At 45.0% G+C, this 16,555-nt stretch overlaps 1 protein-coding gene across 3 annotated transcripts in view; it reads right to left on the reverse strand.

Annotated features, from left to right (window-relative positions):
• Positions 1-16,555, reverse strand: part of LOC140402335 (BTB/POZ domain-containing protein 7-like) — a 91,753-nt gene that overhangs the window by 38,016 nt on the left and 37,182 nt on the right. For all 3 annotated transcript variants that reach the window (XM_072490046.1, XM_072490047.1, XM_072490048.1), the window contains exons 5-6: positions 11,978-12,053; positions 4,204-4,364 (exon numbers count right to left, since the gene is read on the reverse strand). In XM_072490046.1, the coding sequence (XP_072346147.1) occupies positions 4,204-4,364; positions 11,978-12,053 (237 nt within the window). The remainder of the gene's footprint in view (positions 1-4,203; positions 4,365-11,977; positions 12,054-16,555) is intronic.

The raw sequence follows: 16,555 nt of genomic DNA on the forward strand, positions 1-16,555 counted from the left end.
GCTGGCCTAAGCCAGTGACAAACACATCCTCTGAATGAATAAAAAAATGTTGCAGAGGTTTAGGGAAGGAATTTAGCATACTGGGCCCAGAGAACGTAAGGGAATTTGGAGAGGAAGGGGATGCCAGAATCTGTGGAATGCAGAATGTATTGAGGGCTGGAGGAGGTTACGGAAATGGAATGGGGTGAAGCCATGTAGGTATTCGAACACAAGGGCAAGAATTTGAAATCCAAGGCACTGCTGGACCGCGAGTAAATTTAGGTCAGCAAGAAAGAAATTTGAGAGCTCATCACTTCTGTGCTGATAATGTGTCCTTTTCACGTTCTCCTGAAGGCACTAAATCATGCTGCAGTTTGGTTCCACACGCACACACTCATCACCCAAGCCAAATGGCTCTGCTTCAAGTAGCAACTTAGGCAGTAATGCACTGGCAAGCTCTGCAATCCTGACAGATCTCTCAGTCAAGCCCAGTGTTGTCCTCACTCGATATCCACCGCACAAGTTTTCCCATCCCTGGTCACTGGACATCAATCAGGATCGAAAGCGCAGGCTAATTGTCCCCTTTCCCAGCTTTACCACTGACCAAATTCAGCCAACTCGGGTCTGGCCCCAACACTTCAAAGCAATAAAACCTGGACAATCTCCGCAGATCTGACAGCATCCGTGGAGGGAGAAGGGAGCGAACGTTACAAGTTTGGATGACTCTTTGTCAAAGCGGTAGAGTAAGTGAGCAACGTTAAGAGTCATATTACAGCACAGAAAGAGACCCTTCGGCCCAATCCTGTCTGTGCCGGCCATCAAGCACCTATTTATTCTAATCCCATTTTCCAGCACTTGCTCCATAGCCTTATGCGCTCGGGCTCATCCAAATGCTTCTTAAATGTTGGGGTTCCCTCCTGTACCACGTTTTCAGGCAGCAAGTTCCAAATTGCCACCAAATCCTCTCTTAAATCTCATGCCCCTGACCTTAAATCTACATCCCCTGGTTATTGATCTCTCGGCTAAGGGAAAGCATTTGTTCTTATCTACCCTATAATCTTTTGTCACAAGTAGGCTTACATTACACTGCAGTGAGGTTACTATGAAAATCCCCTAATCGCCACACTCCGGCACCTGTTCAGGTACAGAGGGAGAATTCAGAATGTCCAAATTACCCAACAGCACTATCTACCCTATGTTCCTCATAGTTTTGTACACCTCAATCAGCACCCCCCCCAGGTCCCCCCCCCCCCCCTTCTCAGCTCGAAGGAAAACAACCCCAGCCTAACAAGCCTCTCCTCATGACTGACACAACCAATTCTCAGCAATTTAAACTGCGTCTGGATGGGCAGGATGGCAGCACAGTGGTTAGCACAGTTGCTTCACAGCTCCAGGGTCCCAGGTTCGATTCGCAGCTTGGGTCACTGTCTGTGCGGAGTCTGCATGTTCTCCCTGTGTGCGCGTGGCTTTCCTCCAGGTGCTCCAGTTTCCTCCCACAGTCCAAGGATGTGCATTGGTCATGATAAATTGCCCTTTGTGTCTAAAAAGGTTAGGTGGGGTTACGGGAATAGGGTGGAGGTGTGGGCCTACATGGGGTGCTCTTTCCAAGGGCTGGTGCAGACCCGATAGGCTGAATGGCCTCCTTCTGCACTGTAAATTCTATGATACTAAGTTTTAAAACCATAACCTAGCTGATTTAGAGATATTTACAGACCATTTTCCTGTTGAGCTTTGTCATGCTATCTCGTGCAGTGTAGTAAATGCCTGCAAAAGCCCCCTTCTCTCCCCACAGATGCAGTCAGACGATTGTCCAGCATCCGCAGTAATTTACTTTCAACTTCAAAGAAAGATCCTGGCCAAAATCTCGTTATTTAAATATTTGGCCTGTACCCAAAAGCATGGTCGTGGACGAGAAACTGGCCAAGAAAGAGTAAACCGTGATTAGCGGTGTACAGCTGTTTCACTGAGGGAAGGATACAGAGGTGCGCAATCGAGGTCACGAGAACATAAGGAGGTCATTTAGTGCGAGTTTGTTCTGCCATTCAGTACATCGCGACTGAGCTGCTCCCCAACTTTGTACAACCCCCTTTGTCGCATATCCCTTAACATTTTCAGCTAACAAAAATCCATCGATCTCCGTTTAAAATTAAAAACTGACCTAGCAGGACAACTGCTCTTTTTTAAAGTTTATTAAATCACCCGGATTTGGAGTTGCAGGGAACAATTTCCAGGTTTTCAGGTGGGGTGAAACACAAATAATAAACAACAAAGAGGACATTACCAGGCTACAGCAGAACATCGACTGACAAAATGGGCAGACACACTAAAGAGGAGATTTTTAAAAAAAAATTTAGAGTACCCAATTCCTTTTTTCCCCAATTAAGGGGCAATTTAGAGTGGCCGATCCACCTACGCTGCACATCTTTGGGTTGTGGGGGTGAAACCCACGCAGACACGGGGAGAATGTGCAAACTCCACACGGACGGTGACTCAGAGCTGGGATCCAACCCGGGACCTCGGCGCCGTGAGGCAGCTGTGCTAACCCACTGCGCCACCGTGCCGCCCTACCAGATGAGATTTAATGAATTTGAAATGATACATTTGATGGGAAGAATGAAAAGGGGCAACAGAAACTAAATGGCACAATTTTTAAAAGGGGCTTAGTGGCAGAGAGCTGGAGGTCTACACACCCGAGTTTGTGAAGGTTGCAGGACAAGTTGAGAAGGTTGTTCATAAGGAAAGTGCAAAAGATCTCTTAGCTCTTGACTTTGTTGACTTTATTAACAGAAACAGGAAGTTATGCTAATCCTGTATAAAATATCGGTCTTTCCTCAGCTGGAGTAGTACGTTCAATTATGGACATCACATTTTGGGAAGGGTGCCCAGGTCTCGGAGAGGGTAGCAGAGATTGACGAGAACGATATCGGGGAGAAAGGACTTCAGTTCTGTGCATTGACTGGACAAACTGTGCTTATTCGCTTCATAGCAGAAAGGGTTAATAGAAGTGTTCAAAATCATGAACCATTTTGGCGGAGTAAATGAGCAACTGTTTCCACCGGCAGAAGGACACAGATTTAAGGGGAATCAGAGGTTATACGAGGAGAAAGAAAATGACAGAGAGTTACTCCGACTGAGAACACGCTGCTCTTAAGTAGTTTCAATTCTAATTTTCAAAAGGGAATGGGATAAACATTTGAGGGGAGTATAAGAACAGTGTGGCAGGACTAACTGGATAGCTCTAATAAAGAGCTAGCACAGTCACAGTGGGTTGAATGGCCTCCTGCTGTGCTGTATCATGCTATGGCTCGGACTGCTGGAAAACCCGAAACCTGGAATTGACTTTGCAGCCGCACGCATGGGCAGGTTGTGGAGAGGTAAAAGAAACATGGGTCGCTGTCATCAATTGTGCAGATCAACAATTATCCAGAGGAGAGAGCGGCGCAGTTCAAAATGCCAGTGAATCTATAACAAGCGCCCAAAAATGGGCAGTGGTAAACACTGACACCGGGAGCCTAAGATGGGACTTCTTTCATTTCTTGGCTTTGACATTCATAGATCATAGAATTTACAGTGCAGAAGGCCATTCGGCCCATTGAGTCGGTGCTGGCCCGTGGAAAGAGCACCCTACCCAAGTCCACACCTCCACTCTATCCCCATAACCCAGCAACCCCACCCAACCCAAGGGCAATTTAGCATGGCCAATCCACCTAGCCTGCACATGTGGGAGGAAACCGGAGCACCCGGAAGAAACCCGCGCAGACACGGGGAGAACATGCAGACTCAGCATAGACAGTACCCAAGCCGGGAATCGAACCGGGCACCCTGGCGCCGTGAAGCAACCGTGCTACCCACTGTGCCAACGTGCTGCCCTTGGGCGGAATTTTCAAAGATTTCTTTCAGGCAGACCACAGGAAACAAGAGGGTTGTGTCAGTTCAAGAGAATGAGTTTTTAGTTACAGAGTACCTTGCCCTTGGAGCTTCCCAAAATGCCCGATGGAAGGAATTATTTTTCAATTGAAGCCACTATTGTCACTTCTGCATTTAATTTGCACACAGCAAGATCCTGGAAACAACACATCGGATGAACGGGAAGATACAGGGGCATAGGGAGAGATAGGGGGGGGGGGGGGGGGGATTATGATATTAGCTGGCGATGCTCTGGCAAAGGGCCGAGGCAGACACGAGTGGCCTCGTATGTTGGAATTCCTATAAGCAGTCACTTACAGCATCAGACAGGGCCTCATTCTTGGCTGGTAGGATGTGAGCAATACGAACGTGCGGTACCATCTCGGAAATTATCTCACGGAGCTGCGCAGAGTCCAAATCCCGTTTCTTCACCCCGCGTTTGTTGACGCTGTGCGCTGTCCCATTCAGCAAATTAGGTTCTGAGTTACGGGAAAGGAAAAGAACAAAAGCTTTGGTTACAAAACTATTTTTCAAACGCTCCTTCGCTGCGAGTCATTCTGTGACGAGTACCTTGCTCAGCCCAAGAGGGCAAATGGAGCCCTGCTCCCGGCGGAGGTCGCTATATACAAGGAGACACGCAAGCAGCAGAGGGTGGCCCATTCCAAGATCTCTCCCTTCCCCTTTGGCATGTCTGCTAACACTTGGCATTGCTTTACAATCAGGCCTATTGTGTGCGAGATTGCCAACCACAATGTGTGTGAGAGATTGATAAAGCAGCTTAGGCTCCAAGCTGCTCTTCTCTTGTTTTTTAAAAGCCATCAGCATAGCCCAGTGGTGCAATCAGCCGATCAAGTTTCACAAATGAGGAAGCTGACGGGTATTGGGAGGAATGAATCGGAAATCCGACTCCCCACATCCACCGATATCCCTCGGCTCTTTGGGCACAGGGTGAATCATAGAATTTACAGTGCTGAAGGAGGCCATTCGGCCCATCGTGTCTGCACCGGCCCCTGGATAGAGCACCCCACCCAAGCCCACATCTCCACCCTATCCCCGTAACCCAGCAACCCCACCTAACCTTTTGGGACACTAAGGGGCAATTTATCATGGCCAATCCACCCAACCTGCACATCTTTGGACTGTGGGAGGAAACCGGAGCACCCAGAGGAAACCCACGCACACACGGGGAGAACGTGCAGACTCCGCACAGACAGTGACCTAAGCGGGTATTGCACCGTGAATGTACCATGGAGTGGAAAAACTACCAAACTGGATCAATTTAAAGAGGACACTGCCCACCCCTAGGCATGATTCTCCTGCTTACACAATCATTCAATTACTGCAATCGATGATCAACCAACAAACATTAAAACTAGTTTCCGTCAGCGAAGGGTTCAAGGCGGAAGAGAGCTTCCAAGGGGAGGGATTTCTTTTGAAAGGTGCCTATTCAATGCAGATGACACTGCCCAATGTTACAACAGTTTATTTTCGTGAAGTTAACGCAATGACCGACTAAAGAGCAGTCCTCCCCGCTGGTCTTTCAATTCCCCACCACAAAATAAAGCTCTGAATGAGGAAAGCCGTTAAGTGCACTCAGCCAGGAAGATACAAAAGTTCTCAAACTGACTCTCAATGCCCCCCAGGCTTTCCAATTTAAAAAAAATATATTGCTTGACGGGATGTTGGCGTTGTTGGCTGGGCCAGCATTTATTGCCGACTCGTGAGGGCATTTAAGAGTCAACTACACTGCAGTGGGTCTGGAGACCTATGTAGGCCAGACCAGGTAAGGGCGACAGATTTCCGTCCCTAAAGGTCATTAAGTGAATAGGATGGATTTTTACGACAATCGATCCACGGTCATCTTCAGACTTTCAAATCCGTTTTTTTTTTTTTATAAATTGAATTCAAATTTTACCATCAAACCCGGGTCCCCAGGAAATGGCTCTGGGTCTCTAATTACTAGTCGAGTGACAATACCGCTACACCACTGCCTCCCCCAATTTGTCCACTCTGCATGTTGATCACTTTCGTAGAAGACCAAATTTCCTAAAATCTCCACCCTCTTCACATTTTCAGAGTTAAAATCCGTGACCCGCCCGCCTTGTTCACCCAATTTAAGGTAATATTTGTTCACGGGAGGATTAGATAACATTTTCTGCTGATTTGGTTAATGGGTGGAACATTCAGTACCTCACTAATGACAATCAGCGTCACGGGTTTTCAGGATTCATAGAATTCCTACAGTGCAAAAGGAGGCCATTCGGCCCATCTAATCTGCACCGACCCACTCAGCCTACATCCCACTCTATCTTCGTAACCTCACCTAACCAGCACAGATTTGGGCATTAAGGGGCAATTTAGCATGTCCAATCCACCTAACCTGCATATCTTAGGGCAATTTGGCATGTCAATCCACCTAACCTGCACATCTTTGGACATTAAGGGGCAATTTAGCATGTCCAATTCACCTAACCTGCATATCTTTGGGCAATTTGGCATGTCAATCCACCTAACCTGCACATCTTTGGACTGTGGGAAGAAACCGGAGCACCCGGAGGAAATCCACGCAGACACGGGGAGAAAGTGCAAACTCCACAGTCACCCAAGGCGGGAATTGAACCTGGGTCTCTGGCGGCGCGAGGCAGCAGTGCTAACCACTGCCACCATGCTGCCCTCATGCTGGGAGGGGGGGTAACAGAATGAGAACTTCAAAACATCAGTATAAAAGAGGGGCAGCAATGTTTAAGAAGCATTCAGACGAACATTGGAAAAGCCCCAGCATACATGGCTACGGACCAAGTCCTAGTAAATGGGATTGGAATAGATAGGTGCTAGATGGCTGGCACAGACACGATGGGCCGACGGGCCTCTTTCTGTGCTGTAAAACTCCATATCAAATGGGCCGAATGGCCTCCTTCTGCACTGTAACTTCTATGATTCTATGAAAGCCGCCAAGACAAATAGTCTAGACACATTTAGGGGAGCTTAGATGAACACAAGGGAGAATGTTGATTAATTAGCTGGAGAAGGATGGGAGGAGATTGGACTGGAGCATAACCTGGACTGGAGCATAACCTGAATGGGCTTCTTCTCTGCTGTATATTCTAAGGAGGGGGGAAAAAAACTAGAATCAATGTAATAAGGAGGGAATTCGGCATTTTCAATTATCGTAAACCAGCCGATCCGGACTATGCTGTTTAATGAAGTGCTGATCTGGAGATTCACTTGTACTCGTTTCTGCTTGAATTAGATCTCTGACAAGTAATTGCACATTTCAGATCCCAAGCAGACAATAAAATAGGGTTTTTGTATCACTATGATATAAAGGTGCGATAAATAATAATAAAAATAAAACAAAGTATATCAGCAAGCTCAGTGTGCACGCCAATGTGTTAATTCAGGTGTCATTCTTTGCAAATAAAAGCAATTACGATCACAGCAAGACAAGTGCCAACACGCATTGAATCTGGCTCCAAGCTAGTCGACACATGCAATCTTCCAGACTCAACTATTACTGGTTTGCAAAAGGAGCCACCCACACCTATTAATTATTACATTACTACAAACAGCCCTTTGACGTGTTGAGAAAAATCAAACTTTGCATCAGCCCACATTCATCGGAGGCTTTTAAAACAAAAGGTCGCGCACAGACACACACACAAATCAATTTATTTTCATGGTTGTCAATTTGGAAGCGCGATGGATTGACAGGGAAAACAGAAGACGTGGAAAAACAGTACAGGTGTTTGTATAAAGCAGGGAACTTCCTTGCCCTTCTGAAGATGTGGGTAGCCCTGTGGTACCTCACCCCCTAAGCGGCTACTGAACTAGAGAACGAACATCAACAGATTATTCAAGGATAGGACTGTCACAACAAGGACGTCCATTTATATTAGGTCTTTAATGCAGGCAAACATCAAGAAAGTCATTTCACACGAATGTTATCAACCAAGGGTTTGACACTGGGCCAGATAAGGAGGTATCAGGACCGGGGACTAAAAGCTTGGTCAAAGTAGGTTAGAAGGAGCATCTTAAACGGAAGGGAGGGTTGGCAAGGGAAGGGAATTCCTACAGCCTTGACAGCTGAAAGAAAGGCAGGTAATGGTGGGAATGAAGGGAGAGGGAGATGTCTGGCATCCAAAAGTGTAGACAGCCATCCGCCCCCTCCAGAAAGTGCCACAGGCTTATTTAGTAAGCATTAAGCTACACTGACCAGGGAAACCTCGCAACCTCAATTACCAGTTCTAATTCGGGTAGGAATTCTACAATTGCACTTGGCCTCACTGGGCTATGGAGGGAGATGGTGGCATTGTGGCAATGTCAGAGGACTAGTAAACTGGGAGGTCCAGACTAGTACTCTGGGGACAGGGGTTCAAATGCCACCACATCAGCTGTCGAAATTTAAATTCAATGAACAAATTCAGCAATGTGATGTGAAACTGTCATCGACTGGTTTAAAACAGGTCTGGTTCTCCAATTCCCCTTTCGGGAAGGAAATCTGCCAACTTCATCAGGTCTGGCCTACATGTGACTCTCCAGACCCAGGGCGACTGCTCTAGAGGGCAATTCAAAGCTGGTAGTTTTGGTGGGGGTTTGGATCCCAACCACGTTTCTATGGCCAAACTATACATAAACGCAATAAGCTGCTGCCTACGGTGCTGAGGCCCGGGTTCGATCCTGGCCCCGGGTCACTGTCTGTGCTGAGTTCGCACATTCTCTCGGTGTCTGCGTGGGTTTCACCCCCACAACCCCGGTTAGGTGGATTGGCCACGCTAAATTGTCCCTTAATTGTGAAAAACAAAATTGGGTACTTGAAATTAAATTTTTTTTAAATTCAAAATGCAGTGAACACCAGCAATGCCGGCCTTTCCAGAGACACCCACAGAAAGTATAAAAAAGACAAATGTTCTTTTTCTGTCACCAAAAAGGCCAGGTTGATTGCTACCCAGTGATCCCAACGCACATGGTTTTGGCTACAATGTTGGATTGGATTTGTTTATTGTCACGTGTACCGAGGTACAGTGAAAAGTATTGTTCTGCGTACAGACAGATCATTCCGTACGTGAAAAGAAAATACATAGGGTAAACATAAAATACGCAATGTAAAATACGCAATGTAAAATACGCAATGTAAAATACGCAATGTAAAATACGCAATGTAAAATACGCAATGTAAAATACGCAATGTAAAATACGCAATGTAAAATACGCAATGTAAAATACGCAATGTAAAATACGCAATGTAAAATACGCAATGTAAAATACGCAATGTAAAATACGCAATGTAAAATACGCAATGTAAAATACGCAATGTAAAATACGCAATGTAAAATACGCAATGTAAAATACGCAATGTAAAATACGCAATGTAAAATACGCAATGTAAAATACGCAATGTAAAATACGCAATGTAAAATACGCAATGTAAAATACGCAATGTAAAATACGCAATGTAAAATACGCAATGTAAAATACGCAATGTAAAATACGCAATGTAAAATACGCAATGTAAAATACGCAATGTAAAATACGCAATGTAAAATACGCAATGTAAAATACGCAATGTAAAATACGCAATGTAAAATACGCAATGTAAAATACGCAATGTAAAATACGCAATGTAAAATACGCAATGTAAAATACGCAATGTAAAATACGCAATGTAAAATACGCAATGTAAAATACGCAATGTAAAATACGCAATGTAAAATACGCAATGTAAAATACGCAATGTAAAATACGCAATGTAAAATACGCAATGTAAAATACGCAATGTAAAATACGCAATGTAAAATACGCAATGTAAAATACGCAATGTAAAATACGCAATGTAAAATACGCAATGTAAAATACGCAATGTAAAATACGCAATGTAAAATACGCAATGTAAAATACGCAATGTAAAATACGCAATGTAAAATACGCAATGTAAAATACGCAATGTAAAATACGCAATGTAAAATACGCAATGTAAAATACGCAATGTAAAATACGCAATGTAAAATACGCAATGTAAAATACGCAATGTAAAATACGCAATGTAAAATACGCAATGTAAAATACGCAATGTAAAATACGCAATGTAAAATACGCAATGTAAAATACGCAATGTAAAATACGCAATGTAAAATACGCAATGTAAAATACGCAATGTAAAATACGCAATGTAAAATACGCAATGTAAAATACGCAATGTAAAATACGCAATGTAAAATACGCAATGTAAAATACGCAATGTAAAATACGCAATGTAAAATACGCAATGTAAAATACGCAATGTAAAATACGCAATGTAAAATACGCAATGTAAAATACGCAATGTAAAATACGCAATGTAAAATACGCAATGTAAAATACGCAATGTAAAATACGCAATGTAAAATACGCAATGTAAAATACGCAATGTAAAATACGCAATGTAAAATACGCAATGTAAAATACGCAATGTAAAATACGCAATGTAAAATACGCAATGTAAAATACGCAATGTAAAATACGCAATGTAAAATACGCAATGTAAAATACGCAATGTAAAATACGCAATGTAAAATACGCAATGTAAAATACGCAATGTAAAATACGCAATGTAAAATACGCAATGTAAAATACGCAATGTAAAATACGCAATGTAAAATACGCAATGTAAAATACGCAATGTAAAATACGCAATGTAAAATACGCAATGTAAAATACGCAATGTAAAATACGCAATGTAAAATACGCAATGTAAAATACGCAATGTAAAATACGCAATGTAAAATACGCAATGTAAAATACGCAATGTAAAATACGCAATGTAAAATACGCAATGTAAAATACGCAATGTAAAATACGCAATGTAAAATACGCAATGTAAAATACGCAATGTAAAATACGCAATGTAAAATACGCAATGTAAAATACGCAATGTTAACACAGGTGAATAGCCTGTCAGCTATTCTGATTAAGGCACTCACAATGAATATTGGTCGCTCAGTAAGGACCCCGCAGGAGCCTGGTTATTGTAGGAATTATACCCGGGGTAGCAGTCACTGGGCAGGAAATGGTGTGTTGGCAAATGCTGAAGCAGCATACCCTGGACGTTCGTGGTCATAGAATCTACAGTGCAGAAGGAGGCCATTCGGCCCATCAAACCTGCACCGGTCCTTCGAAAGAGCACTAAGCCCACACCTCCACCCTATCCCCGTAACCCAACCTTTTTGAACACTCAGGGCATTTAGCATGGCCAATCCACCTAACCTGCACACCTTTGGACTGTGGGAGGAAACCGGAGCACCCAGAGGAAACCCACGCAGACACAGGGAAAATGTGCAGAGACTCCGCACAGACGGTGACCCAAGCCGGAAATCGAACCTGGGGCCCTGGAGCTGTGAAGCAAATGGGCTAACCACTGCACTACCGTGCCGTCATGACAGGAGGAGGCAAATTTAAGTGGGGCAAGGTGGGGGTGACAGGGAGAAAGAGAGAAAAACACTAAAATAATCACAACGGTAATTATCCACAGCCCGTGAGTGACCATAGGCACCCCTCTGTTAAGAGAGAGAGAGGCGAATGGTTGGATAGCTTGAGGGGCACCATGCCACATCAAGCAAGGGGGAAGGAATGGAGGTTGGCCACCATAAACTATCACAGTTAGTATGTACGTGTATTGGTCCTGTGCCTTCATTCTGCACTAGACAAGCGATTTAACCAACTGAGCTAACTGACTCCAACAATGGAGCAAAACAAGAGTAACATCTTGGTTCTCTGCCTGCAAAAGGAAACTCTCAGATTGAGGAATGGGGCTGGAATGGATTAGTGTGCGTTAGCAGGCCAAGCAAGTGCTTTAAAGCTGGTAGTTGTGTTGAGGTTGGAGGGAGGGTTTGGATCCCAACAATATTTTTATAGCCAAACTACACAGCAATGCTCTTATCTTGCAGTAAACACCAGCAATGACCAGTTGATTATATACAGACGCCAGCTCAAAACGGTTAGATGATGATTAAGCAACAGAGATCTTCACCCACCGCGCGCATCAGAAGGCGATGAGGCCAGAGGACCAGGTGCCCCAGGTTTGCGAGCCTCTAATGTGCTCGATACACTTGCACATTACCTTCATTCGACAGACGCTTTGCCAGCTGGTGTTCAGACCATTTAATCACAGCCTTCAGGATGTCATGTTCACTTGCCTGCAAAGGTTAGGGGGGGGGGGGAAGAGAGAGAGAAAGAGGCAACATGTCAGCATCAGTATCACTGTTTATTTTCACCGTTCCCTTTTCTACCCTCCTCTAGCGCTGACTCTCTCTCAGGTACAGTTCTGCCAACAACAACAACGTATATTTACATGGCACCTTTTATTATAATAAAGGGTTCCCCGGGGCCTCACGAGAGTTTGACACGGGGCCACATAAGGAGACGCAAGGACAAAGGACCAAAAGCTTGGCCAAAGAGGTAGGTGTGTCTTAAAGGGGGAATGGGAGACAAGAGATTTAGGGAGCTTGGGATCCAGGCAGTTGACGGCACGGCCAACAATGGCGGAGCGATTAAAATCAGGAATGCACCAAGAGGCCAGAATGAGGAGTGCAGACACGGTATCTCAGGGCGGTGGAGCTGGAGGAGATTACGGGAGGGTTTTGAAAATGAGGGTGAGAATTTTAAAATCGAAATGATGCTTGCACATGAGCCAACTCAAGTCAGCAAGCGACGGGGGACGATGGGGAAACGGGACTTGCTGCGAGTTAAGACGCAGCCTGCAGAATTTTGGATGACCTCATTTGTTTTTGGAGAAGAGGGCAGAATATGGGAGGCCAGCCAGGAGTGCTTTGGGGACCAGTCAAGCGGGAACAAACAAGCAAATGCGAATTTCAGCAACAAGGCGGGTTGAGAGAGGGGCAACGTTACTCAGATAGAAATGGGCAGTTTTAGTGAAGGCACCGACACAAGGTCAGAAGAGCTCACCTTGATTGAGTGACACCAAGGTTGCAGACAAACAAGACACCCAACCCCCAACCCAGGACAGATGATAACCAGTGGCAGAAGTTGCAACTGATTCTGTTTTGCAGCCCAGGGCTGCTCAGGCTAATTATTGTCTGATATGCACCCCAACGCTGGAGGACAAGAATACAAGGATTTAAAAGTCCTGCTTCAGCTCTGGTTAGAACACAGCTGGAGGATAGTGCCCAATTCAGGGCACCACACTCAGAAGGATATAATGGTCTTGAAGGGAGTGCAGTATAGATTTACCAGCATGATCACTGGACTCCTAAAGAATAAATTACCAGCAGCGATTATATAAACTAGGGTTGCATTGCCTGTAATTTAAGATTAATGAGCAATTTGATCAAAGTTTTTAAAATTAACTCCCCAGTTCTTCTTTAAAGCAGTGCCGTGGGATTTTTAACATCCACAAGGGGGCAGACTGGGCTTTGGTTTAATGTTCCGCCTATAAGACAGCATTGCTGACGGTGTTGCACTCCCTCAGCGCTATGTTGGCAGGTTAACCTAATTTATTTTTTTTGCTCAAGTCCCGGAGCGGGACTTGAATACACAACCTTCAGGAGGCGAGTGCGCTTTCCACGGAGGTGTGGATAACACTGATGGCGGAGGGTGCCTTCAGGCCCTACAAAGGTTCCAAGGCCTGACTTAGCTGGTAGCAAGATAAGTCTCTTTGACCAACCTCTTGTTCATCGACTTAATACTTTCAATGTGGCGCCAGGTCACATTTTGCTTTATTACACATCTGTGAAGGGTCATGGGACATTTTATTACGTTAAAGGCATTATATACATGTGTGTTATCCATTAGCAGGGGAGACTAGGACCCGCCTTAGAATAAAAGGGAGTCGCTTTAGAACAGAGATGAGGAGAAATTTCTTCAGCCAGAGAGTGGTGGGTCTGTGGAATTCATTGCCACAGAGGGCGGTGGAGGCCGGGACGTTGAGTGTCTTTAAGACAGAAGTTGATAAATTCTTGATTTCTCGAGGAATTATGGGCTATGGAGAGAGAGCGGGTAAATGGAGTTGAAATCAGCCATGATTGAGTGGTGGAGTGGTCTCGATGGGCCGAATGGCCTTACTTCCGCTCCTATATGGTCTTATGGTTATGGATAGAAACAGTTTCCATTGATTAGGGGGTCTAGTACTAGGGACATAATTTAAAAACTGGAGTCAGGCATTTCAGGGGTTAAATTAGGAGCATTTGTACATGCAAAGGGTGTCAGAAGTTTGAAACACTTCTGCGATGGTAACTGACACTAGTCAATTGTTAATTTTAAATCCGACATCGATAGGTTTCTGGTAACCAAAGCACCGTACGGTTATGGAACAAGGGGCGGCACAGCGGTTAGCACTGTTGCCTCACGGCACCGAGGACCCGGGTTCGATCCTGACCCCGGGTCACTGTCCATGCGGAGTTTTCACAATCTCCCCATGTCTGCGTGGGTCTCACCCACACAACCCAAAAAGATGTGCAGGGTAGGTGGTGGGTGGCACAGTAGCAGTGGGTAGCACTGTTGCTTCACAGCGGCAGGGTCCCAGGTTCGAATCCCGGCTTGGGTCACTGTCCGTGCGGAGTCTGCACGTCCTCCCCGTGTCTGCGTGGGTTTCCTCCGGGTGCTCCGGTTTCCTCCCACAGTCCCGAAAGACGTGCTTGTTAGGTGAATTGGACATTCTGAATTCTCCCTCCGTGTACCCGAACAGGCGCCGGAGTGTGGCGATTGGGGGATTTTCACGGCAACTTCATTGCAGTGTTAATGTAAACCTACTTGTGACAATAATAAAGATTATAATAAAAGATTGGCCACGCTAAATTGCCCCTTAATTGTAAAAAAAATAATTAGGTACACTAAATATATTTTTTTTGAGAAAAGGATTATGGGACAAAGGCAGATAGATATACAGAGCTATCAACTACAATCTCACTGAATGGAGGAACAGGCTCGGGAGGGGGGGGAAATGTAACAGTCTTGATCCTATATACACAAGCACCAAACGCTAAAAGCCAGCACAGTAGTGGGTCAGATGACCTCCTCTGGTGCGAGGTCATTCCAAGATTCTATAATTCCACACTGATCAAGTCATTCAGGTAGGGCTGTTGTAAAGTAACTTTCCTCAGCTCAGCTGGTTGTGGAGGAGGTTTCTAAATAAAGAAAATTGCTACCCTGCAATTTCTGCACACATACAGATGTATGGTGAACATCAGAGAGTGAGTTTTATCATGTTGGAAGCTGCAAATATAAAACATATCCCGCAGGCCCCTGGTTCCACACGACTCAACACAAAACATTTGAAGCTGCTCTTTGACAGTTAGAATTAAAACATACCCGGCTAATGATATAGTTCCATCAATACAGCTTTTCACAAAAAATACATTGCCCTTCCCTCAAAGCATTTTACTCTCAAGAACTCTTTTGGAGGCAAACAGGCATGATTAGAGGGACAGACTAAAAACACTTCAAAGAGAGTGGTTTTAAACAAGGAGAGGAGACAGCGTGACAATCTGCTGATCAAAGTGCACAACTCTCCTGTGTATGTACAGATCCTTTACAAGCCTAGACAAGTGTTCTTCCAGTCACCCCACCCCAAAATACTCCAAGTCACAAAACAGAAAACCTTCAAAAAGTCTCTCCTCGTTGAGCGCAGTTGCTGCTCGATGTCAAATCTTGACAGACTAAAACAAAAAATGAAGAATGACTCCACAACCCCTTAAAGCTACCTCAATACCGATCTCTTAATGTTACAAGAGAGACTTGCATTACACAGTGCCTTTCACAACTCTGGGCGTACCACTATGCTCCACAGCCGATGAAGCACATTTCTGAAGAATCTTTGCTGTTGTAATGCTGGAAACGTAGCAGCCAATTTGCGCACAGCAAGCTCCCACAATCAGCAATGAGACAATGAAATGAAATGAATGAATGAAATGAAATGAATAATGGAAATGATAACGGCAAGATAATGTGATTTAGAATGCCGATTGAGGGATAAATATTGAACAACTCAGCAGGATAACTCCCCAGTTCTCCTTTAAAGCAGTGCCGTGGGGTTTTTAACATCCATAAGGGGGCAGATTGGGCCTTGGTTTGTCCATCTGTAAGACAGCATTGCCGACAGTGTTGCACTCCCTCAGTACTATATATTTTGTTGAATTTAGAGTACCCAATTCACGTTTCCAATTAAGTGGCAATTTAGCATGGCCACCTAACCTGCGGTGAAACCCACGCAGATATGGGGAGAATGTGCAACCTCCACACGGACAGTGACCCAGAGCCGGGATCGAACCTGGGACCTCGGCGTCGTGAGGCACCAGGGTAACCCACTGTGCCACCGTGCTACCCTGTAATATTCAGTTCTAAGTGAAGGTTCTACATGAAATGCTAGTCCCTCTCTTTCAGATACTAACCAACCTGTTGGGCATTTCCAGCCTTTTTGATTTACGTGTAAAAGGTCAATGAGAGGGGACAGCACTCTCCAGCACAGTCTACTTCAAGAGCTTCATGCACACACCGCCCCAGTTACAGGTCAACCGTGGAACGGCTGGTAGGGCGCTCGCCTCCTTGAGGCAATCTGGTCAATTATGTCACTTGTGCAAATTGGTCGTCACATTTCCTCACATTACCAACAGCCGTTACATCTGAAAAGTAACTCGCTCGCTGACTCTGGCGCTATAGAAACGGAAGCTCTTTTCTTCAGGGT

The sequence above is a fragment of the Scyliorhinus torazame genome, chromosome 25 (genome assembly GCF_047496885.1).
Source record: "Scyliorhinus torazame isolate Kashiwa2021f chromosome 25, sScyTor2.1, whole genome shotgun sequence".
Classification (NCBI taxonomy): domain Eukaryota; kingdom Metazoa; phylum Chordata; class Chondrichthyes; order Carcharhiniformes; family Scyliorhinidae; genus Scyliorhinus; species Scyliorhinus torazame.